The 24,381-nt window shown below is 45.9% G+C and overlaps 1 protein-coding gene and 1 non-coding gene across 4 annotated transcripts in view; both read left to right on the top strand.

The window, feature by feature from the left end:
- The window catches only part of C10H12orf43 (chromosome 10 C12orf43 homolog), a 94,924-nt gene that overhangs the window by 44,228 nt on the left and 26,315 nt on the right, over positions 1-24,381 (top strand). For all 3 annotated transcript variants that reach the window (XM_069619785.1, XM_069619784.1, XM_069619786.1), the window contains 2 exons: positions 15,251-15,299; positions 15,525-15,623. In XM_069619785.1, the coding sequence (XP_069475886.1) occupies positions 15,251-15,299; positions 15,525-15,623 (148 nt within the window). The remainder of the gene's footprint in view (positions 1-15,250; positions 15,300-15,524; positions 15,624-24,381) is intronic.
- Positions 6,069-6,230, top strand: LOC138496230 (U1 spliceosomal RNA). The gene has a single exon (XR_011277767.1). It is a non-coding gene; the product is annotated as a U1 spliceosomal RNA (small nuclear RNA).

The raw sequence follows: 24,381 nt of genomic DNA, 5'->3' as shown, positions 1-24,381 counted from the left end.
ATTGTCCCCTGGGCCATAGAAGAGGGGTGTGCTCTAGTGAGGGGGGTAGAGAGCCCTGTGGACCCATAAGGGTGTGTGTACTCCATTGAGGAGGAGAACTCTTTGAGATCAGGAGACACCCCTGACCCAATAGAAGGGGGATTGAAAAGTAGTAAGAGTGACTTTGATCCCCAAAATCGGATGTGTAACAGATGAGCGCCCACTGTATCCCATAGGAGGGGTGTGCCCCAGTAGGCGGGAGGAGAGCCCCCTCAGCTGAGACGAGGGGTGTGCTACAGTGAAGAGAAAGAAAGGGAGCATTTTGCTCCCCATTGGCCCTCGAAGAGGTTAATGAGTACCAAAGAGAAGGAGTGCCACAAGAAGGGGAGTATTTTTGCCTCATTTGGCAAAGTGAGGAAACCCTAAAATCCAGGCAGAGGAAGAGTGGCCTTGTGTGCCCAGACACAAGGATAAGAACTGATATCTAAATATCACTGCAAGAGACTGTCCTGTCTGGAACTTTGTGTGCCTTTTCATTTGCTGTCCTTCATATATAGCTCTGCTTTTAAGGACTGTTTCCCCCCCCCAACAACATTTATGTTACAGCCATCATGAAACAATTCCCATGCAATAGTCTTATGTTTTACTTTTGCTTAGTAAAACCCTTTAACTTTATTCCGGTGTCGGTAGTAGAGTGCTCACTTGGCCAATTGGCATTGTATTCTGACCAATTTGACATTGTATACTGCCCAGTGTGAGGAACCTGAGGGTGTCCTTGCTCCTTTTCCCCCTGTATCCTTGTCATGATGCCCCGGATCGTGTCCATCAGCCCTGGGAGCAGGCATCCAGATACTCATTAAAACCCCAACAGCCCTGGCTGGGGGCTGTTTGGATTCAGTCCTGGCAGCTTAGGTGCCAGGCTCATCATAGAAAACAGTCTAGGCGCCAGGCTCATAGACTTTACTTACCTTATGCAGACCCTTATGCAGACCATGCTGCAAATGAGTCCAAGCCAACGTGAGGCTTGGATGGGACTATTTTATTACAGGAACTATTTTTCACTCGGGTGTGGTTCTGGGGAACTTCTTACCTGGGACTACTTGCAGGCTATTTAAACCACGCCCGAACAGCAGCCCATGCTTCGCATTATTTTGCATCCAGCAGCGTGACGCTCACCGTGTCTGCAAGTCAGCATCCAGTCTTCTGCCACGCCCGCCTCGAATCCGGAGCTCCTAGTCGAAAGGAGAAGAGGTTAGATCACAGACAATATTTGATTCCGGACCCAGCACATCTCTGAGCCTGGAAAGGACATCATTTCAGCACGCGTTGCTTCGCCAGCAGCAGCGCCGCGATATACTCACCAGTCCACCGCATCTTTCGACTCGGCGCTGCCTCCATTTTCTTTGTCGAAATCCAGCACCTGGGGGGAAAACAAAAGGAATAACAAGGTGAGCCGAGAAAACCGACAAAGACGATCTCTTTGCCACCATAGGCTTACCTGCTTTACCACCGGAGGTGGTATTCTTTAATTTGCCGCATCTTCCTATGCCCCACCTATAAAGGGAGATAAAACAGCAAGTTAAACTCATGCAACTTTTACCGAACAGTGTTTGGTAATACAGACTCTTACCTGAACGCCATCAGCTGCCTCCAGGCAATATTCTTTTGGACCCAGCTGCAACCTAACGAGGGAATGGAACAAGAGTGAACATCGGACATATTGAACTCTTTGAACTTTATAGACACTGGAGTTAATATTCCTCCGGAACTCCTCCAGTACCTTCAACCCAGTGAAGTAACTGATATCTACGCACCCTTGCATGCCATGCAGGATGGAGAGCTCATTTAAAAACATAAGGTGAGCTTACCAAAAGGGGATATCGGAGGTGATTAGTGGGGAGAACGAGAACTGTTGGGGGGGGGGGGGGGGCATCACTAAAGTCCACGGGTGGCTAAATCCCTTTCTCCACTTGCAGGAGAATACTTCGAGTCCAGCAGACAAGATTAGGTGGGCCAGTCCAGACTGTCATCTCTTCACTACGCATCACGGTGGTGGAGACCGCAGCTGTCCGGGTCCGATCGACGCCCCTGTGGGAACAAGATGAGCGTAACCATCCTCCCCTCAGGTGGCCCGGTAAAGGCCATCGCTCTTGGATCCTGACCCTCGGTGTGGATATCCGAGGGAGGCTCACTTGGGTGAGGGGAACGTGGGAAGAGGACATCCTTAAGTGAGACATGGTATCCCCATTTCCTTTTCATAAAACCCTCTATCCCACAAGCCATTATAGGTTTTTATTTTTCAGCCCTTCCCCTATTCTTCCCGTAAAACATTCCAGAAAACACCAGTTCAGTACTTGGATGAGGAAGAAACCAATGAGAGAAACACATCCTCATTTTATTAATACACACACATACCGGCCTCCGCTGTGTACTGAGACGAGGAGGACAGCAAGAGTAAGGCAGGAATGCCGTTTCACCAGTGAGCGGTCTAGACCTTTATGGACCTAGCATGGTGGCAAGAACTTTAAAATCTGGAACGGTGATGGAAATGGAAGCAGGGCTACCGACTGCTGGATGCAGTGTGAGACACCCGAGGGCGTCCTCACTTCCTTCTTCCCACAATCTCTGCTCAGGTGGCTAGGGAAGTGCCATTGCTTTTGGATCCCGACCCTGGGGGTGGATATGCAAGGGACTGGCACCTGGATAGAGGAGACTTTGGGGGGAATGGAAAGGGGATGTCCTGGGGTGAGGCACAGTATCTGCAGTTTCCATTTCATGATGTACCTTCAGTCCCAGCAGCATTTAGGGAATATTGTTATTCTTTCCCCTTTACTTTCTTTTAAAATGACCCTAGAACATGTCATCCATGTATTGACACAAGGAAGAGGTTAGATAGGAAGATATTTCCTTATTCAGGAAAGGTAAACTCATATCTGAGCCTCCTTGATTGGTTGCCCGCAGCTGGAGCTGTGGGGCACGGAAGAGACTGCAGTGACTGTGGAGGCCACCGTGAGCGATGGGCTGAGCTATCGGCAGCCCACAGCAAGATTGCAGAGAAGCAAGCACTGCTCGCAAAGCTACAGCAACAGGTGCGTAGAACGAAGAGATAAAAGTGAGGGGTTTTAATAAACCGTGTAAGCAAGTTGAACTTTAAATGAAAAAAAGTAAATTAAGTATTATTGAATACCAAACTGAAGGAAAGTTTTGATGAGCATACAAATGGAATGCAAACGGGTGCGAAAACAGAATGAATACTGAAAGACAAAGAATGAAGCTTTCTGAATAAATTGGAAAACAAGTAATGAACCTTGCTAAAGACGATGAAAGTAAGGTGAGGAAAGAGAGGGTGAGTACCATGGAGTGAATTGTGTGGAAGAACACCTTGTTACAAAGCCAAGAGACTGGCAAGGAGAAATCCAAGTGAATGTGAACCAGAGCACAGGTGTAGTGGCAGAGAAACCTGTGTGGGCAAGAAAGACCAGGGTTTTCGTTTGCATGACCTGTAATGGGTGGACCGTGTGGTTCGACAACTGCGCCTAGCCCAAGGATACTGTCTGAAAAGCCAAGGAAAATACAGATCAAGAATCTTCACTTATGAAGTAGGTTGCTGAAGTGGATACAGAAGATAGCAATCTGTGTATACTAATGAAAAGTCTGAAGGAGTTAAACGTTGGAACTAGTTTTAAGTATTAAGAGACTTGAACTGAGTGTGACTTGGCAAGCTGGACAAGTTGAGGTCTTGGGGAAGGGAAACCTAAGACATTGTGACCTTTGTTGTCACCTTGGGTAAAAGGCACCCATGGGCCCTTTTGGAACAGTTTTCTCTTCTTGGGGACGATAACCCCGAGATCTTTTGGAGACTGCTTTAAACTTGGGGAAGGGAACCCTTGGGCGTTTTCACAAATTTGTTGTCTTCTTGGGGAAGAAAACCCTGAGGTCTTTTGGGAATTTCTTTGAACTTGGAGACAGGAACCCAGAGCCTTTGTGGAAATGTTGTCTTGAACTTGTGGAAAGGGAGCTGGAAAGCAAGCCAGGAGCTGGGAGCTCAGAACTTTATTGGGAACACTGCTTCTTTTGTGGTTGATATCCCTACACAGTATTAAGCTTTAGTTGTGAGTGCAAGTATAGGGTTTGACACAGACCAACCTTTAAGTTGAACTTATTGACTCAATCCGTTTTTTTAGGTAGGGAAATCCCACCTTGGCATAGGGCAAGTTGGGCCTTACACCAAGGTTGTCCAACATACGGCCCGCGGACCACAATGCGGCTCGCCAAGCCATTTTATGTGGCCCGCGAGGCCGTATGTTGGACCAAAAAAATGTTTTGTTTTTTTTAATGGGCCTGTGCGCAAAACTGTAACTTCCTCTGGTGACCCCATGGGGTCAACGGAGGTAGTTACAGTCCTCAGCCACAAAGCGTTTATTTATTTATGCAATGTTTGTCGGATATCCGACAAACATTGCATAAATAAATAAATTCGTCAAGAAGATCTTGGGACTTGATGATGGAGGAAGGAGAGACTAATTTGTATCACGGCATAGTGAGGGTTACCTCGGGAATACCATTCATTTTCAGTTAGCGCGGGTCCATACAATTGCCCAGTACTCCCACAAACTATGAACAATGGGATAAATATAGTAGCAATTACTTTGCATTTATACATCCCATTTCAGGCAAGTAGGACCCACCATGCAAGAGAAGAACGGGCCCAGACATGTCCGTTCCTCTCTTGCATTGTGCTCCGAGGGGCAAAAGGCGAACCGAGATGAAGGGAGGAGGTGGCGAAGTGAGGAGAAGAGTGCTGGCCCGGGCGAAGGATTATGTGGACAGGTGCTGTGCAGGAGTTCCTCTCGGCGTGGGCAGCACGGCGGAATTCCTGAACCCCTGATTAGCCGTGGGCCGCTGCTCAGAGGGCCATTGTGCGGAGTTACTTTCAAGGTATGTCATCTCTGGACCTATGTTTAGCAGGGGTTGCGGCGACAAAGCCTGTCTGCCCCAAAAAATAGTTCTTTTGAATTGCGAATGTCACCGAAGATGAACCTTCAGCTGAGAAACTTAACATTTGCAGTGCTTTTTTCCTCGTCTCGAGACAAAGAACAGCGGGATCTCAGTTACCTTTACCTCTAAGCACAGTGCGGATTGATGAAAATATCCATGGATTGATATGATGGGTTATTTATAACACGCTTAATACCCATGCAGCAGTGATCCCAATCATAAAAGTGAAACAGGCAAGCCCAACAAGTATAACTTAATTTCACTCTTTTGGTAGCACAGTCTGAGGGCAGCCTATACCCTTCAGGAGAGGTGTGAGCTGATACAGTTGCAACACAAAATACAATAGTACTATGTTCCCAAAATACCTTAGTTCTTGTCTTTCGGTTCTCGGCAGAGCCAGGCTTTTCAGCATCAGACCAGAAGCATGGGTGCCTTTGCGCTGGGCTGGGGTCAAGTCGGAGAGCAGCAGCGATGGGCTCCAATGATGCAGTTCTGTTTGGCAGTGGTGCTGATTTGCGGGTAGAAGACACTGGGAACAGTAGGCCGTGCCAAGTGGATGGCACTGGAAGACTCGGTGACCTCTGGGCCCGGACAAGGGAATACTTGCCTTTGGCGCTGTGCAGGCCCGGCTGACACAACACGGCATACGGTTACGGCAAAGATGTCAAAGCTCCAGCATTGTCATTGAGCAGAACTCTGAGATTCAGGGGTGGTGGAGCGTCGAGGTCCAGATGATTATGATGGTGTCAATGGGGCCAGCGCTGAGCAGCTCTGCTCAGGTGGGCCATGGGCCCGTGTGGGGCCGACAGGCCAGTGGGCACACTGCAACAGGCCTGCTCGAGCCATCCTGCTATTTATACAAATCTCGGGCCGAGCAGGGCCTGATGGGAGAAAGGCACTGCGCTACAATCTGCTCTTCTGCTGGGCTCTGCCTGCTGGAGCTTCCCCGTACACGCGGGACAGGCAGCTCTGCAGATGCTCGGAGCTTCCGGGGTGTGGGGGGTTGGGGCTGGGTCAGGGCCTGCCTTCTCACCCTCGCTTAGCAGGGCTTCCCAGAACTGACCCAACCCCTGCCTTCTTGCATGCAACTCATACTTAGCTGGCAGGGGAGAATCTGATCTCAAGGGCAGATCTCCCAGGGTGAGGCTTACCCATTGCACATCGGATTTGCTGACCCCTGCTATGTTTCCAAATGCGGGATACACAACTGCATTATTTCTGGTAGTGGGGGACTGCGTTTGTGCTCTCCCCCCGATTTATTGGTGAAAGAAAAGGTAAAGTGTGCACTAGGCCTGCTAGGTTGCATACTTTAAGATTGTGCTCACATTGCGTTTATTCAATTAGGTTCACCTTTGGGTGATCGCTTTTCCACATTTTATCTGTTGAATTGAAGTATGCTTCTTTCATCACCACAGAAGTAATGTGTATTACAGAGATAAGCCACCATATGTATTGGGCACACTGCACATGCTCAGGCAGCATCAATCCTGCTTTGTACAGGACAATGCTGGCCTAAATTGGGAACAGCCAGCATAGACATGTTGCTACAGAGGCATATTTTGGGTACAACCAGCATGACAATGTGTTAAATCAGTGACCGTGCTGTCTTACACTTTGGACACTTTGATCATTAAAATGTGTTGTGTTGTAAAATGTTCTTTTCTGCTGTTGGTGACATGGAATTTTCATGTTCCCCCTTAGAACTGATTGTAAACTTATGGCGTTTTGGTTACCTTTTCTGCTGTAAAATGCACCATTTCAACCTCCTTTTTGAAAAAAAATTCTTGGTGGGGGGGTGAACCCCCCCCCCCCTCAAACCCTCCCTAGAACCTTATAGCTCGGTCGCCCCCACTATTTCAGAAAAATATTAACACATAGACACAAAGAAATCACAAGCAACTAACTTTTGACACTGCCCATGACACCAAAAGCTATCTTTGGGACTGCATGGCTATCGCTGCCTGTGATGCTATTGTGTCAAAGGTCACACAATTGCTTTTTAATATACTGCTTTGGGTGAGGTTGTTGACTTTTGGCTCGCCGGCCCAATGGGTGACAAAAAGTTAATGCTTCGGCCCCACATTCAGAAAGGTTGGACAAGTCTGCCTTACACCATCCTGACATTTAAGTTAATTAATACATTTTGTTTGAACTTTGAATTTGGTGTCTGTCTATTTCATGCTGTTGCCTTTACAGCAGGCAGACCTCTACGGATCAGCGATATGGCAAGTGGAGCGGAGACCCTTTGGAAGATGCAGAGTTTATGCAGCGGGAAGCGAAGCCGAAGGATACTGAGGGCCGGGGGTAGACTGTGAGAGGGAGACTGGCGTGACCGAGCAAAGCGGTTTTCCGAGTCCCAAAATGCAGGAGGAGCATCGCTGTGTTAGCGAACCCACAGAGAGCCGCTGGGTAAGCAAGCAAGTTACTGCACGGGAAGAAGAGAACTCGTTGCAGACGAGGACCTTGCAGAGAAGCCATAAGCTCCAACCAGTGAGTGTACCAGGAACGGGGAACACAGGGCTTGCAGGCGAATATGCAAAGCAAGCAATGAACATTGATTTGAACCGACACAAGCATTTCAATGAATCCTGATTTGAGTGAAGGCAAATAGAAGTACTTTTGAATACCTAATGGTGTGAAAGCAAGATTTGAGCACTCTTGAATATCGAGCGGAGCGAGAGACGTTTTGTGAAATGTGCCAAGATAAAAAAAAAACGGTATTGCCTGAGAAACCAGCATTGGCAAAAGTCAAGAGAATGCAATGAATTGTACTGTATGAGAAACCTGGCATTGGCCAAAGCCACGGAAATTCAAAGGAACTGTTATGAGAAAACAAGCATTGGCAGCAGCCAAGAGAATTCATGGAACTGCATGTTATCAGGACACACGCAAGAGCCAGGAGAGTACAAGAAAGTGTAACAAGTGCATTGTGGCCTACCAAGCCACTGTATAGTGTCGGGCGAATGTGAGTCATGCGAATAAATCAAGCAGCACTGTAAAGTAGAAGCAGTGGCCTAGTGTTGTTGGAAAAGCAGCAAGGAAGGGGGGGCGGTTGCGTGACCTGTAATGGGTGGACCATGTGGTCCTAAAACTGCGCCTAGACCGAGTTCACCCCTGTATGGACAAAGCTACTGAAATCACCCATAAAGAAGCTTGTGTTTATACTACAACAAATTCTTATGTGTTTTTTGAAATCAAGAAACTGAACTGCCTATGTGAACTAGGGAAAAATAACAGTATCATAAGAGCTGGGAAGTGTCCCAAGGAGTTGTGGTGTTTGAAAAGCTGGAAGATTTGAACTCTTGTGGAAGGGAACCCCAAAAGAATATTTGAAATAAATAGACCTTGATAAGCAGGCATACTAAAATCTGGTGTAGTCCTATTGTGGGTGAGAATGGATGCCAAGTGCGTCACATGTAGAAGGATATGTGTTATTAATGTAAACATAGTCACATGAAATGCATACAGCCAGTGGAGTTGGTGAGCGTACATTAAGGTTTGTAGAATTGTTATTCATGTAATGCTTTATTCAGTCATTAGTGGGAACACATGGGCAGTTGGTGCCCCCTAGTTCATTCATCAATGTTGTCCGTATACAATAACCCGGATAAGGCATCCGTCCCTAAAGTCCTTCTACAACGTAATGCACTGTTGTGGTGGGGGGGGGGGGGGGAATCTTCTACGGTTTGTTACACCCCATAAGTTGAATTCTCTTGGCAACCAATGTTTTCTGCTTATGTGGGCATCAGTTCACCATACTGGTATTGGCACCAAGTCGATAGATCGTCCATGCGACTTGTTCTAGGTACTTCGTCTTCAGTGTCGCTGCCCTGCACCGGACGTTCTTGACTTTGTCTTGCTTCCTTTTCTTCATCAGTATTCCCCAGTTCAAACATAAGTGTGCAAACCATCCATTATACTTAAAGAAGCTGGGTAAAACAAATATGTAATGTTTACTACCGGCATATATGGAAAAAACATGTATAAGTGAACATTATGATGACTGGTGACCCATTGGTTATCACAGGGTTTGTAAAAATTAACAAAGCAAGAGTGATGGGCATAGAAAACGATAAACACAAAATGATTTTACACTACACATGTTAATATACTATAGCCAATAAAAATCTGTCGGCTCGTAGATTTATTCCTCCTCTATACATGCTGCATCCGTTATATATTTTAGGTCGGCAATCGCCACCCTGTAGTTGGAACAAAATACATTTTCGTTGGCTTTACTCATAATTCTATTGCGAATACTTTTTGACAGACTTGGCTGACTTTTTCCAAAACAAATGTCTAGCATGCGCCACCTGAAAATGGAAAATTTGGGCAAAAGGTGCTTACATTGAAAACGTGTAAGACAACCTCTGGACAAATTTGCACCAAGTAAGATCCCGGGAGGATAGCTCGGGGGCAATGTGCTCGCCTTGGAAGCAAGACGACGCGGAGCAACACAGGTTCGATGTCCGGGTCCGTTTATAAATAACCAATTACAATAAGAAATACGATATTCCTTTTTTTGGTTTGGTATGAATCCGTTCAGTAGTTAAGTGTATTTGATAGAGAAGAGTTCCTCCTATCCCAAAAAACCTGTATGGTGTAGCGCAGCACTGTGGCTTTACAGAAATGGACCCCCACTCCCTTTTTCCAGAAACCGAAAAAGGTTCAAAATGAGGTTTGGATGAAGGGAACGGATGGTTTCATGTCAGGTTGTGGGTGGGGATGATGAAAGAAGATCAAAGGGTTAGTTGAGTGAGGATTAGGAAATCCAGAGTGCAAAATGTTCTCTCCACTAGCCATTGGCTAGTGATATTTGACTCATGCCGTTGAGGTGTGCTATGTGTATCTATATAGAATTGAGGTGACAAGTGACTTTTGTGTGGGTGGCTAATAACTTTCAACTTGAATTGTTCACCTCCTGGTGAAGACTTTTAAATGTTTGTATGCTTTCCCTTTACCATGGTAATTTGCAAATGCTGCTTTACGGTGGGAATGATTAATGCAGTTAAATGAGGCCGCCTCATGGTGATCGCAGTTATGTTTCCATAGGAAATTTTCAGGGAAAACTACTGCAGAAATGAAAGCTGCGGGGGCGGGGTGAGGGGGACATGGGCCATAGTGTTTTAGCCACTGTGGAATGTGGCCTCATAGACAAAGGCCGTGGCTGGCAAAATCTGTTTATTTAGTAGGGAGGGTGGATAAGAGACACGGCCAATGGACTGATAATTTAGCATGATTGTGGTAGGGTTCTAAATTTCTAGGAGATGGGAGCTATTTGGCTCTTGCTTTTACCCTGGGAGCTCCTGGTTAGCATAAAACCAACAGTTACCAGGAGCTACCTTTTTGGCTCCCAGGCCAACTGTTTCTTATAAACATGCATATGTGATAATAGGTGTTGAGGAAATTAGATGCATGTAGGCCACATTTATATGCAACGGATCATAAATAATGGGGGGAAAAAGTTAGTGTACATCTCATGTGGAAGCTAGATTTGCAGTGCGCTGTGTACTCGCTCCTGGTGCCCCAGTGGTTGCTCCTTCCTACTGGGTGATGCCGGACACCCATGAGCTGGTCTCAGTCTCGCTCATCAAATCTTAATTTCAAACCCTGTTTTGGCAGTGTGGTACATGGCCACGGCCAAAAGCTATGGCTGGTCGGATCAATATAATTACAAGTGGGGAGGCCAGGCCTGTAGGCCAGTGGGCCACTGTTTCCTCCTTATTGCTGCTGGGTAGATGGTGGCCATGGCCCTTAGGGGACTGGTTATTTACTGTCCAGTTTATTTGTGCCACAATCTTTTATCCTATGTGTTTCAGAGGGGCAGCTACCATTGTCTGTGGCCAAAGGCCATCGCCATGTGGATCTGGTTATTGACTAGTGAGGGGGATATAGGTCGTAAACACTGGCAAAAGCTAGTGGGCTATGGTCTTTTAATCTCATTATTGCATAGTGGGCTGCGGCCTCAGCTGCAGAAGAAGATGCAGCATACCTAAACCCTTGACATTCAGCAAGAAAGCTGTGCTTAAGCAGAATTCTGATGATCCAATTCATCTGAGCAAAGCTTATAAAATGTATTCGGTCCGGGAAGTGACATTTGTATGTAGGAGGCCCCCTGTGATGTCATTTTTTTTTATCTGTGTGGTGGCCCCTGCTGTGATCTCATAACTCAGCAATGGGGGAGCTCCAAGTAAAGATTGTCATCACTTCCCACATCCACTTGATTTCATGGGTTTTGTGGAGATGAATTGGATCACCTTAACTCAAGATTTTCAGTGTGTGTGTGTGTGTGTGTGTATATAGATATAGATATAGATATATATATCACTTAAGGAGTAAATGCTAATTGTGCTTTTCAGAGCTTTAAGTGAGAAGGGGGCTCACCTGGACATAGCCCCAGCAGTCTCCAAATACTGCTTTTGAGTGGGGGCTTTTTTGGGGTTGCCTAGTTTTGCTGTAACTCTTGTGCGCTAAAACGAGAAGTGTACATGGTTTTGTTCCAGTTTGTTCGGTCCCAGTTTATTTGAGCAATGCGATTTGCTGGAGAGCTGTTCTTCTAGGTAGTAGCAGACTGTGGGGCAAGCCTCAGACAGCCAAATTGTGGAGAGGGGCATTTGTATCCTCGGACCAGCGCACGTGTCTGATTAATGGCGGCCTGTAGCAGGCAATACAGGAACTCTGGGGTTTAAAGGTGGGGGCCATTAACACGTCAACGTTTAATCCCACCCGCTGTCATGTTCTGTTAGCTGAGCATACTGCATACAATTGCGTGTGACAGCAGGTGGGGCTTTCACTCTGTGTTAAAGGCCCCATTTAATCTAGTGTTATCTTTTAGAAACTTATTCTACTTTTTAATTTAGTCTATTGTAACTTAGTCTATTTTTTTAGAAACTTTGGAATAACGTGTTTTCAATGCTAGCAGCAAGAAACGCAATCTTCTTCATATCATGTGTTGCTTTTTGCTTTAAAAAAATTAGCCATTGTAACGTTTTGAGACGCCACCCTCAACACGGGTTCCTTCCCTCCCCACTCACGGGGTTATGCAACAAACTAAGTTTCTTTTTTAGCCCCATCTCAGACACGCATCATGCCCCTTGATCCCTCTCCCCTGAGCTAACAATGAGCCAAGAACCAGGCTGGTGTACGGGAAATATATTGGTATTGATTTATTAGAAATTGGCACGAAAAGGTCAAAACGCCACTTTATCCGTGGCACAACACAATCAACATATCTCGGCATAAACAAATCACAAAAGTGAGTTAAAAAGAACACTATCTCAATTCTTCACTTTCTGTAAATTTCACTTCACAAAATAATTACACCGATCAATAAAGAAGGCACTATGTAATGTTGTGTGATTTTTGATTTTCCTGCAGGCTGAAAAGGCTAGCAGTAGGATTTCAAGATTTGTAATGATGGTTTCACCCACACTTTTGGTTTAAAATAAACACAGGGTGATTTATTGGTTTGTTCTTCAGATCTCCCCACCCCCTAGCTTTGGTCTAAGTTGGGAAGTCTGACAGAAAAATTGGAATGCTTTGGGGAATTTTGGATTTCAGACCTCCTTCACTGAAAGTCCTGTGTTGGGGAAGCTGGATAAAAAGGTTGGATTGATTTAAGAAAAAAGACACCCCACTTCCTTAAAGAAGTCCGGATCAGCTGGACAAGAAGGATTACCCAATTAATGTATAGGCTATAGTTTTCAGCACACACTGGGAAGTGAACATTTTTTAATTTCGAATTTGAACAAAATTCACCCTCTAGTGTTCTGCCAAATGGGCAAATAATTAAATTAATATTTTTGGTTAAATAGGCTAAGGATCTACAGTTTTGCTTCCCCCCGCCCCCTCACTGTAAAGGGAAAGATTCAAGGCAAGCAGATTCACCCACCTTTTGGTAACCAGGGCTCAGTTCTACTTACATAGCAAGCCTCTGTTTAAGGTTCAGGAAGGCCAGCTGCATCTCAGGACACTATGGAAAGATAGGGAAGGTGTGTGGTCACTCCACTCTCAAAGATGGCCTCCCGCTCTCCACCATCGGACCCAGTCAGCTTGAGGCCTTCCTAGGTAGGGATAGACGGCTCCACCCAGATACGCTCTCAGCAATCTCCTCTGGTGTCTTCTTACAGTTGTCAGATGGTAAGTTTCAGCAGCCTTCGTGATGGTCTGTCCCTTCTCTCTATCCTGTCTCTTTCCTTTTTCTGTGTGTCCCTCACTGTCTGTCCCCTGTCCTAGTGCAGTCCCCCTTATATAAAAGCGATGACACCACCAATTTTACAATCTTGGAAGTACCCTACAATAATCCCTGCCACTAGATTGGACAGTTACCCTTCTCTCTCCTCCCAAGCCCAGCCTCCAAATCAAGATTGGTTTAGGGGTCGGGTGCAACATATGGCAATTCCCATTGGTAATCGCCCTTTTGTTCTCCTTTCAATGTTTTGGCAAAATCTAGTTATGTATCACAACTTAATGATTTTACTAGCAACTGCCATACTAAACCTATTTTCTGTTTCAGCTACTCATGGGGAATTGGATAAGCCGACCACCAAATCCGTATCATTTAGCACGTGCATGTGGCACCTTTCTGCCCTTTCCTTAAAGCACAACAGTTATGAATATGTAGTTTATTAAGCATATCCCTCATTTCATTTTCCACCCGCTCTTCAACTCTCACATTTGGATCATGCTTAGGTCAGACAAACACATCTTGGATAGCCATTACAGTTCCATGAGTCGCACGTGGATGGATCTTATACCCCAAAATCACCTAGAAATTACATAAGAAATGGTAAATGGATGAAATCCATCCGCCTTATGATGGCTGAGAAAAAGGCCTAAATGATAGTACTTTAAAATGAATTGTGAATCTTCATATGGGAGAAATGACCCTGACTCCTGCCTTCCGGCCATTTGTTTTCACTGTCGGCCTGTGCCCACAGTGGTTTTTTTTTTTTTTTAATCTTTGTGTTGATATGATATATTTTATTTGTATCGTGCTCATTCACAGGTGTTTCAGAGCGTGACCAGGCAAGGAAGGGGAACCGGGGAGAACACAACAGCGATCTTACTAGGCCCAGTGACATTGAGAGCGTGCAAGTGCATGGGAAAGGGAAAGGGGAAAAAGTGCAAGCTTGCTCTTTGTGTGTGCCTTCGTTTTCACACATTAGTCGTACTCCAGCCAATCGTGATTTTTCCTTGAAGTCCATGCTTTCAGAGCCATCAGATTTGTAGAACACTGAATTTCGACACCTTTAGCAGGACATGTTGTTGCAGTTGGTCATTAGATGGGAGATATGACATCTAGTCTTGAGAGTGGGAGTTTTCCTTGTGATGTTTTGCCCACAGCCAGCAAAAGGGTCTGCCTCAAATGTCACTGGAGTTTTGGTAGGTGAAACCTAATATACATTGCTTTCGGTCAACCTGCACATCTTTTCCTGACATTATTCTGTGAGCAGTGATATTTTTTCCACTTTTACTTTTTAAAACCGTTTTTATTTGCACACATGTGCAGGCCGTTTTGTTTTCAATGTTTTTAAAATCCTGTTTTTCGTGTGACAGGGATCTTTGATTCCTCCTGCCTTTTGTAAATTAAAATGCTGCTCATCAATTGGTAATGACAGGTAGGGCCCTTTACACATGGCTCTTTAGTTTTACTTGAAAAACAAAGGCCAGGCCGTTTTTGTGTCAGTTTTTAAACTGCCTGCCATCATGTGAAAGGGACTTCTGTTTGGGGCCTTTAAATGCACACCATATACACTGTAGTTCTTGATAGCGTGGTATCCCAATTTACCGATAAACCACTTTACCATACTGTTACCAAAGCAAAACGATGCTCTTTAACTGAAAACCACAACTTGCTGTACGTATATTTTGTTTGTGTCTTGCATCACAATCGAATGCACGCTGTTGCAAACATCTCCGGTTGGTACCTGTGAGAGGCTGAGCAAGTCCAGGCTTTCAAGCTCCCTGGGACTATGCAGAATGACACAAAGTAAGCCACCTGCCAACACCACCCTGAATAGTTCTTTTTTGTTTGGGGCAAGTCACCCATGCCTAAGCCACATCATTAGGCCACACAAGCTCTTGGGCCACTCCCCCTTACTAGACCCCTTGCCCCCTGGAGTTCTCATCCCACTTAAAGCATTAATTCTTGTTTTCATTTGTGACATGTTTTCTGTGGGAAAGCTGTGTGTGTGGTCTGAAAAACATTCCAGATTTTAGGCCTGCAGTTGCTTCACCTTTACTGTATGCTTTTTTTTTTTTTTTTGTCCAGCCAGTACGAAGAACAGTTCCTCCTGTGGAGCGGCTCAGCCCAGCGCAAGGTAAGTGCACAACAGTCAGAAAGCATTCTGCGTTGTAGGGATCTAGGGTTATACTATGCGGTTTGTTTTGAGTCGAGCACTTTGCAGTGTGCTATCATCAACTGTCGTGTAATGGGGTTTGGGGGGAGGTTGGGGTGCCGGTGGCATGTTTCTGGCCAGCAGAGGAGGGAGATGATGAAAACCTGGAGTTTTTCCACAAACCGACATATTTCTATATCGTGACAGGTTTAAGGCAGACGAACATGAGCAGGATGGCAATGAGCTACAGACCACCCCCGAATTCAGAACCCATGTGGCCAAGAAGCTGGGTGCAATGCTAGACAGGTAATGTATGCAGTGTGGACAAGGGGCATCAGATGAAATATGGCACTAGGTGGATGGAGAGGCGACGTGGATCTATCGGAATAAGCAACCCGTGTAGAGTGGGGGGCAGAAAGGGAGAGAAAGTGAAGAAGATTGAATGTGGGCGGAAGCATGGCCAGAGGCAGAGTTTGGAAAGGGGAAGAGTGCTGAGTGTTGTATCCAACCTTTCTGTCCAGGGTTCTGCCAGAGGGGGCCCCCTCGTCTGGGTGCTGGTAGCAATCAGCAACAGTTTAAGCTGAATTAAGGTCAATGACTGATTCCTATTTCGCAGCTTTCCCGCCTTTGCACGGGATACCTTCCTCCTTTTATGAACACAGTGAGGAGATCCCTCATCAGTGTTCTGGAATGCATCTTTGCTTGTGGACACACAGGATTTGACCTCTGCAGTACCTTGGCCCGGTGCATCATGTGTCATGCAGCACCACACCACACCACTCACCATCCAATAAGGTCTTGAACATCAAAGTTCAGTTGCCTTCACTGGCATTTTCTTTGTCTTGTCAAGAGTTGCACAGTAATAGTCTAATCTGGCAATCTCTTCTGCACTCAAAATGCAGGTGGGTATTTGGGTGCAACTGTTGTGGGAGTTCCTGTGGAATGTGACCACTCTCCCTGCACTTGCATCCGTTCGGGTTGGCACATCTATCTGCGCCTCCTTAGCTTATGCTGTGTTTCGCCTGTCACGATGGCCCTATCTCTCCCTTCCCGGGTGTTGTTGATCACCTTGAAAAGTGTCTTAAGATGGCTGGCAACTCTCTGTGATGCTCTGAGCTGGATGCCTTCACGGGGCCCTCACGGAATGTGGAGTTTCCCATGGCCACGCTGGTTTTTGCAACATTGGCTCGCTCACGCTCCTCTTTGTGCTCTTCTCTTGGTTTCTTCCTTTGCGTTGCCTCACAGCTTTGTTGTCCTATCCAGAGGGTTCATAAGGGCAGTATGGGAATAGTTGTCATGGGTGTTCGGCCTAGGAGGAGACTGGCCAGCTGAATATGGATCTTTCTGAATGATCATGTTGATCCACTGCATGTCTCGGCACTTTGTCAAGAGTATGCATAAATCTTTCGGCATCACGGTTGTCTTGCAGCCAGCATAGGATGATTCCCCAGTGACACATTTTAAGCTAGTCCAGGAACAACTTCATATTCTCCTGGAACGGGGGAACATTGTCCGCCATTCAAGGTGGCTTGCAGTCCATGGGTTGCAAATATCCTCTCTAGCTTAGTGGCTTTTTTTTTTGTTTGTTTTTATTTTTTGTACATGGTTTATTTCAAAGCTTAGTTATTAGCATTGCGGCAACAGTGGTGTCTACACTTTCCACCTCAGGATAACTGGAGAATTTGTCATGTACCCCTTCTGGCAGTATTCAATATCAATTCACCGGGTAGGGAAAATATAAGGAATAAACCAATTGTCATACGAGGGCATGCTATGCACATATTAAAATGGGATAAAAATAAATCAAGAAAACATTTTGCCTAGGAAATATAACGAAATCTATCCTAGGCATATATCTACCTTGCCCCTCGGGCCCATTTGATCTCCATCTTCTCTCCTCACTTCCAGTGTTATGGGGACAACATAGAACTCTCCTTCAAGATTCCCTCCACTGCCTCCTCTTCTTCCTCTCCGATTCCCTACTGCTATTCAGGTATGGTGCGCTGCTTCGATCTCTGCCTTAATGCCAGTAAGACTGAGATCCTTCTCATTGTGACCCCTGCTCCCTCCTTCTCTTCTACTCTCTGGACGCTCTCCATGGGTTCCCTCACCCACTTTTGAGGCTAAAAACCTTGGCGCCATCTTCCACTCCTCTCTCTCCTCTCTCCTCTCTCTCCTTGCATCGCTAAACTTGCCAAGAAAGGCCCCTTTTCAGCTGCACCTCCTCAGAGGCATTCTCCCTTTCCTCACCTTCCCCCAGAAACTCAATTTCTCCAAAGCTCTGGTCCTTTCTAGGCTGGATTACTGCAACAGCCTCTTCCTCAATTTGCCTATTATCCTCCCTTCGCCCCCCCCCCTTCAACTAATCCAGAATAGGACTGCAAGACCTATCCTTGGCCTCAAGCCCAGGGACTGCATCTCTCCAACCCTACCATCTCTCCACTGACTCCTGGCGGCTGGATCAAGTTCAAGATGATGTGCATCATCAAGAATGCTTTCTGGGACCTGGGACCCAGCTAGATCCAACTCTCTCCCCAAATACCTCCCTGCTAGAGCCCAGTAGTCCATCTCCCTGCAGATCAGATGCTTTTCCAAGCAGAGAGCTGGGGATAGATCTCTCTTCAGCAGGAGCCTCTCTCTGGAATGGCCTCCCTGCCCCTCTCCGGATTGACCCAGATCTCCTTAAGTTCTAAAGGCTTCTCATTACCCTCATTTTCTCTTCTTCCTTCCCTTTCCCCCCCACCCCTGCTAATGCCCCCCTCTGCCTCATTGACTGGCTGCCTGGTCCCTTCTGAGTCCTACAGGGCACCAATCCCTCCTTGCCCAGTCTTCCCCCGAACCACCAACCAGCACCTGCCCTTCTGGGCCCATTTCCCCTCACTAGCCTGACAGGGTTCCCTACCGAGCCTGGACAACTCCCGTCCTCGCACTTAGCATGTGGTCTTCCCTCCCAGCACTCCCTGCATCCCCTGGCACTTGCCCACTTGGCCTCCCCATAGCACTTGCCTAGCCCCACGGGCCCTCTTCTTCCCCTCCACATTGGTATGCCTCCACTCTGCACCGCACTTCCCTCCCACCCCAGCATTATCCCTTCCTCCCCGACCGGCACTGGCCCCCCACTACCCTCCCCCTGTACTTCCTGTTACTGCACTTGCATGATCCAAATGACACAAGGCCTAGTAAGAACATTACTGTTTTGTTCCTTGGCCCCCCCCTTTTTTTTTGTTGCGCCTTAAAACATTTGTTGAATAGGCACTTTATAAATACCCAATAAATAAAAATTGCCCCCCCCCCCTCCCTAGAAGTGGCACTGGGGAAAGATAATGGACCAGTGTGTGTTATTAGGAATGTTCAAGATACTTGTGGATTGGATCAAGCCATTGGTTACTTGGTCCCATAAAGTAATCAAGAACCTAGTGACTAAGACGTCTCTGTGGTATGATAAGGATTGAAACGACGCAAAACATCTAGTTCAGTGTGCAAAAAACATGGGGGAAGACAGATAGTGGGTACTTGCGCTTTGCAAGATTAGACAATAAGCAAGTCATCACAAGGAAAAAGAGAATATGTAGAATATTTATGAGAAGTAACATGCAGCTCTAAGAAACAAGGACACAGTAAATGTACATCTCTGAGAAACTGTGGTTTGACCACTTCAGAGATTTGTACTGTGAGAATAGAGACTTGGTGTTCCCAATTATAGACCTGCTACATCAGAGGATTAGCTGACAGAACCTTTGTTATTTATGCTGAGTGAGGTTGGTGTGGATATTGTGAGGAGTCTGGAATGAAACCCAGACACAAGTTTGCCATGTTTTTCGTTAAAGACGTTTATTGAAAACAGAAGGGGTTGGGAAAGGGCCTCTCTGACCCTACGCTAAGAGGAATTTCCCTACCTAAACAAAGCTAAGGCTCTGTCTGTATCAGGATGTAAAAAAAAAAAAAAAAAAAACTGTCCTGTGTCCAAGTTCTATTCTGACTCTCGCACTATAAACGGAACTATAAGGTGAAAAAGGGAAGCGTCTTTAACCTTCAGTGATTTGGAAAAGTGTTCATAAAGGAAGCATAAATTACTTAAACAAAAGTTTCTTCAAGGATAAAGTGCTTGTTTACAGAGGTTAGTTCCCTTCCCCTAGATTCTCCCTTAATCCTTGAGGTTTTCATACACTGATGTTCTCTTGACCTCTCAAGGATAAAGGCCTTTGTTCCAGTGGGTGGTTCCCTTCCTCTGAATTCTTCTTCACTCCTTGACCTTCTGTTCACAACAGTTCTTTGGACCTCTCTTGGCCAAGTAGAACACTTGCACGCAAAACGTGTTTTACTTCTTTCTTGTTTAACGCAATCCTTTACAAATGCCTGGTATACTCCCCTGCCAGGACTTCTGTTCATTCAGGTTTTTCGCCCGCTCCCAAAGTTGTTTGTATATAGTATTGGATAATGTATCTACCTGATGGGATTATCTTCTCTCTGCTTTTTTCTTATTGGCACTGTGTACATTTACACATTAGAAAACGGTTACGTTAACATTTTTTCAATATGTCCATTTCTCTTCTCGCTCTCTCAGGTAACTTTAAATCATTCCCACTCGGCATATTCGCCGATACGCCCCAGTGTTCCCGTTGCTTTTGGAAGGACTCTTCTCTTGCGGTGGGCCGGTGAAGTATTTCCTTTGCTTCCGTCTCGCGTCCTCCTTTCCTTCATTTGCTGGTCCTCTTCGACTCCCACACCTGCTGTCGTCTTCGCTCCATTGAGCAAAATGTTTTCTTACCTCTGCAAATGCCCATGAGTTCTTCACTGGCTCCTGGTGTTCCTGCAGCATCTCTCGGTGCAGCAGTTGCTTCTTCCTCCAGTGTTTGACCCTCCTGCCTCCACCACGCCGGTCCTGGCTTCTCGGCTCCCCCCTCCGCATGGAGAGGTGGAGCCCTCTCTTGCCAGTCACCACAGCAGCTGTCTTCCATTCTCTGTTTGGGCTGCTTAAATTTCCCAGGCACAGGTATGTGCCAGAAAACTCTAGAACACTCACTGGGCTTACGATCTCTTTTGCTCCACATTTCTCCTTCTTCGCAGTATTTTTCGTGAAATCTGGCAACAGAAATCCATTGTGAATGATTGACTTATAGAATTTGGATGAGCATTTTTAAAAGGTTTTGATGGTACGCCAGTTATAGGAATTGGAAGGGGATTTCATCACATTGGCAAGGTAGACCAAGGTTTATTTTAGCATTTATTTACAGAGCACATAACCTGTAGATATCTAGGCACTAGTTTAATTGCAGGTTATTTATAAAGCGCTTTTTTTTTTTTTTTTCTCTCCAAGTGCGGATTCAGGATTCAAACCTGCGTTTACTTGCTTCCAAGACCCGCACATTGCCACAGAGCTATCCTCCCGTCCCAGGTTGGAAGGTTGGTCGTCCAATTTGGTAAAAGGGTTTTGCTCTTCATAGGAAAAGGAGTGGATACATGACAATATGCCATGACAGTTTCAGACATGGGATGATATTTTCAGGTGAAAATGGGGGATATCATGTCTCCTCCGATGGCGCCACATCTTTCCGGAGGTTGTCGTCTCCCATGTGATTCTCCTTCATATATCCATCCCCAGGGTCGGGATCGGGTAGCAGCTGCTGCTCCCTGGCCCCATAGGGGAAGGTCATGGCCAGGAAATCGGTGATGATTCGACTGGATTCATCACAATATTGAATTCCCAAAAACAATAAAGCACCTACTCCCGATTACATACCCATGAACGTTTTGAAATCTGAGCAGGTTGTTTGGGCCCCTTACTTACCCCTGCTTTTCAATGCCATATTGGTATGCAATTGTGTCCCACAATCTTGGACTTCGGCGGGAATCGTGCCGTTCTATAAGAAAGGTAGGCAAGAGCAGTCCACGATCGTCCATTTTCCTGCCTGACTCTACGAGAATAATATTTGCACGAGTACTGCTTGCTAGATTAAAGTCAAGACTAGATGAAAGGGGATTGATAAACCACCTACAGACAGGTTTTCGACAGAGCACAAGCACAGTAGATCAGTGTTTTAGACTGTTTATACTGATTGAGAAATACGTCGTGCTTAGGAAGATTAACTTTTACGTAATTGTCAATATCTGGGTCGGGTCGCCGCTTTTCCCCACAAACCTCAATTCTATCACAAACTGAGTATTGATGTGATATGATAAGTCATTTATAACGCGCCTGTACACAAGTGTTTCTAGGAGTGAAAAAAAAAACTCCAGTCAGCTGTAGGGGTATACCGTTATAGATACCGTGAACAGTTTTGAACTATAATAACCGTCACGTTGTTTATACCGGTATACCGTTTTAGGGCCTGCAGCTAGTAAGTGAGCTTTTCAATCTGATTTGGAAAGCCTGCAGTAAGCAAGTGCTGCGCATTCTGGAACTTTTACTGTGGGTTGCGGCGTTTGGCAGACAAGAGCATAGGGAAAGTGAGGCCACGTTAGTAAATGCAGCTTTGATGCTGTGACCGCTCTTTCTCTGTGATCAGTAGAGTTGGGTTAAAGATCAGCCGATTTGTAGTTTTCCCACCAATTTGAAAGATGGGGAACTACACATCCCAGAATTCAAAGGGGGAAATTAATTGGATGCCCTTCTGATGCATGTCCACAAAAAACATTAGGTCCAGTGTTCATACAGTCTACAGAGCTTTCAGTGCTTTGTGCTAGTATATAAACTGCCTCCCCCGCCCCGCACTGTCCTCCGTGTAGATTTACACATTGGCACTAGAGTTGTTGCTTCGCTCGATCCTTCACCTGCCTTCTGCATATGGCACTGGACTCCAGCAGGAAGGACAGATTCTACGTTCAATTTGAAGTATCCAGAGTAATGGGGGGGGTGAGAGATTTCTCAGGTCTATCCTTGATTTGTGACCCCACCCATGAAAGCATTCCTCCGTCTCAACTCACATGACAAGGGTCCTAATGCGCTCAGACCTGTCGGAAAATGGTAATGGTGGAGCTGTGGTGGTCTAGGCCAGATTTGTGTCGATTTGTTTTTTTAACTTGGTCATTTTCAAAAGGTTTTTGTGCCACTATTTTTAGGAAGGTAAATGAGCATGTATTGCAAGAATCAAGAAACAAATAAACAGCGCCCACTGAACGCTGTCCTGTTAGGATTACATTTTCAGTGGTGACTCCAACATCAGACCTTTATAATACACCAGGCAGATGGTAAACCAGCTATAGTGATTTGATCAATATGCAACCTTTCGGTGAGTGTGTGTGTTGGCTATGACATTTTGACAAAAGAAACACAATGACATGGGCTTTGACCTCACATGAGTGACTTTTCTCCCTTTTTAATGGGGTAAAGCGTTATCAAAACAAACATTTAAGACTGATAGCAGCGAGGGTCATGATGCCCATGCCATGTGGTTCCAACATAATGCAGGTCGAGGCCGATTTTCAAAGCGATGACCTGTGACTGAGCAGCAAGCACATTGCTCAAAATGTGCATTTTAACACTTCCACTAGTCACTCTTTCATTCAAGGCGATCAAAGAGTGAGCGCCATGAAAGACCAACATCTGCAGCCGCCTTACATTCCTGGAGAATCAGCTAAAAAATGTGCAGAGACAAGTTTCAATTTATGACCTTTAAGAAAATATTTGTAAAGATTAGTTAACTCCACCTGCTATACTGCGATAACCATGATATGCCGTCATTTGGCAACAAGGTTATCATACCGCCATAAAACCAATACCGTGACACCCCTAGTCAACTGTGTACCCCCTAAGGGGCCGAGGATCTTATGCCCCTGCATCGTCCCCAGCTAGCAAAGACCAACAACAATAGATTAATGCATGAAACAAGGCACATTTTATAAATATGCACAAGGAACACGTTGTACCTGATATCCGGAAAATCGAGGAGGAAACTAGATGCTTCAGTGGCAAACTAAACAGACCGCCTGATTCCTTCTTGAGAGGAAGCCAGGGGTTTGTTTTATTCTAAAGAACAACTTGATCCTAAGACGGAAGTCCAAATCTAGCATTATCTGCAGAAATCCAAAAGAAGTGTATAAACTCTCACCTAAAACATCCAAAAAGCCAGGAGATACCATGACATGAAGAGGCAAGGAGATACCATGACGTGAAGAGGCTCCTCAATGAAACGCTAAAAACAGGAGACGTTGAGGAGCACCAAAGTACAATGCACTTGGCTTGATAAGCAGTTCAGAATGCGTGGCTGCACCGTATGTTATGCATGTCATCATCTGCGTATGGCTGCAGAATGTGTTCCCTGCAAATGCCGCAATCCCATGGACCCGGCCCCTGCACAATAACCAGTGCCGGCTTGGGCACAAGGCATGCAGTACCCCATAAGGAGTGATCTGCAGGGATGCGCAAATGACAGTTGCCCTTTTCAAAGCTCGTGTACAGCACAGGTGGGTAGGAAAACGGCAATGGAATCGTGCCACCAAATCATTAACATGAACGTTGGCAGCGGGTTCCCAAAAACGGTCTTCCGTTCCGTAATCTTCCAGTACACTAAGTACAGTAGTTGGTTTCTGTACAGGCGCAAGTCTAGTATTTCTGCAAGGTCGTATTCAACTTCATATTCATTATCTGAGGGGGAACCCATTCTTTGTTTAAAGGAGGCAGATGTGTACCTGGGTGATACTACTTTAGGAGGGATCTATGGAATACTGGAGATATATGCCATTTTTGAGGTAAACGAAGAGCATAGGCTACAGGATTGATCATCAGAGTGATCATGTAGGGTCCCACATAGTTCAGCTTAATAAGTTCAGCGATGTGTAGGTCTTTCGTGGACAACCATACATTTTCCCGTACGGACAAGAGCAAGAGTACATGCAAGAACTCGACCTCAACACAAAAGTCCTCAGGAAACGAGAGAAAACCTGCCGCTGCTGCATGACCGCATGCGACATGGCACTCCTCAAGGAACTCTGAGTAACCTGCCGACAGCTAATTAACACAGTCCAGGCCTCCTACTATCAGAACACCATAGCAGAAGCTGACAACAAAAGCAGAGCCCTCTTCAAAGTGGTCAAGTACTGCGTTAGCCTGATACCCGCCCCTGCC

Source organism: Ambystoma mexicanum, chromosome 10 (assembly GCF_040938575.1).
Source record: "Ambystoma mexicanum isolate Mex_15411 chromosome 10, UKY_AmexF1_1, whole genome shotgun sequence".
NCBI lineage: Eukaryota > Metazoa > Chordata > Amphibia > Caudata > Ambystomatidae > Ambystoma > Ambystoma mexicanum.
Note: the sequence above shows the minus strand (reverse complement) of the source record. Positions and strands in the feature narration are given on the sequence as shown.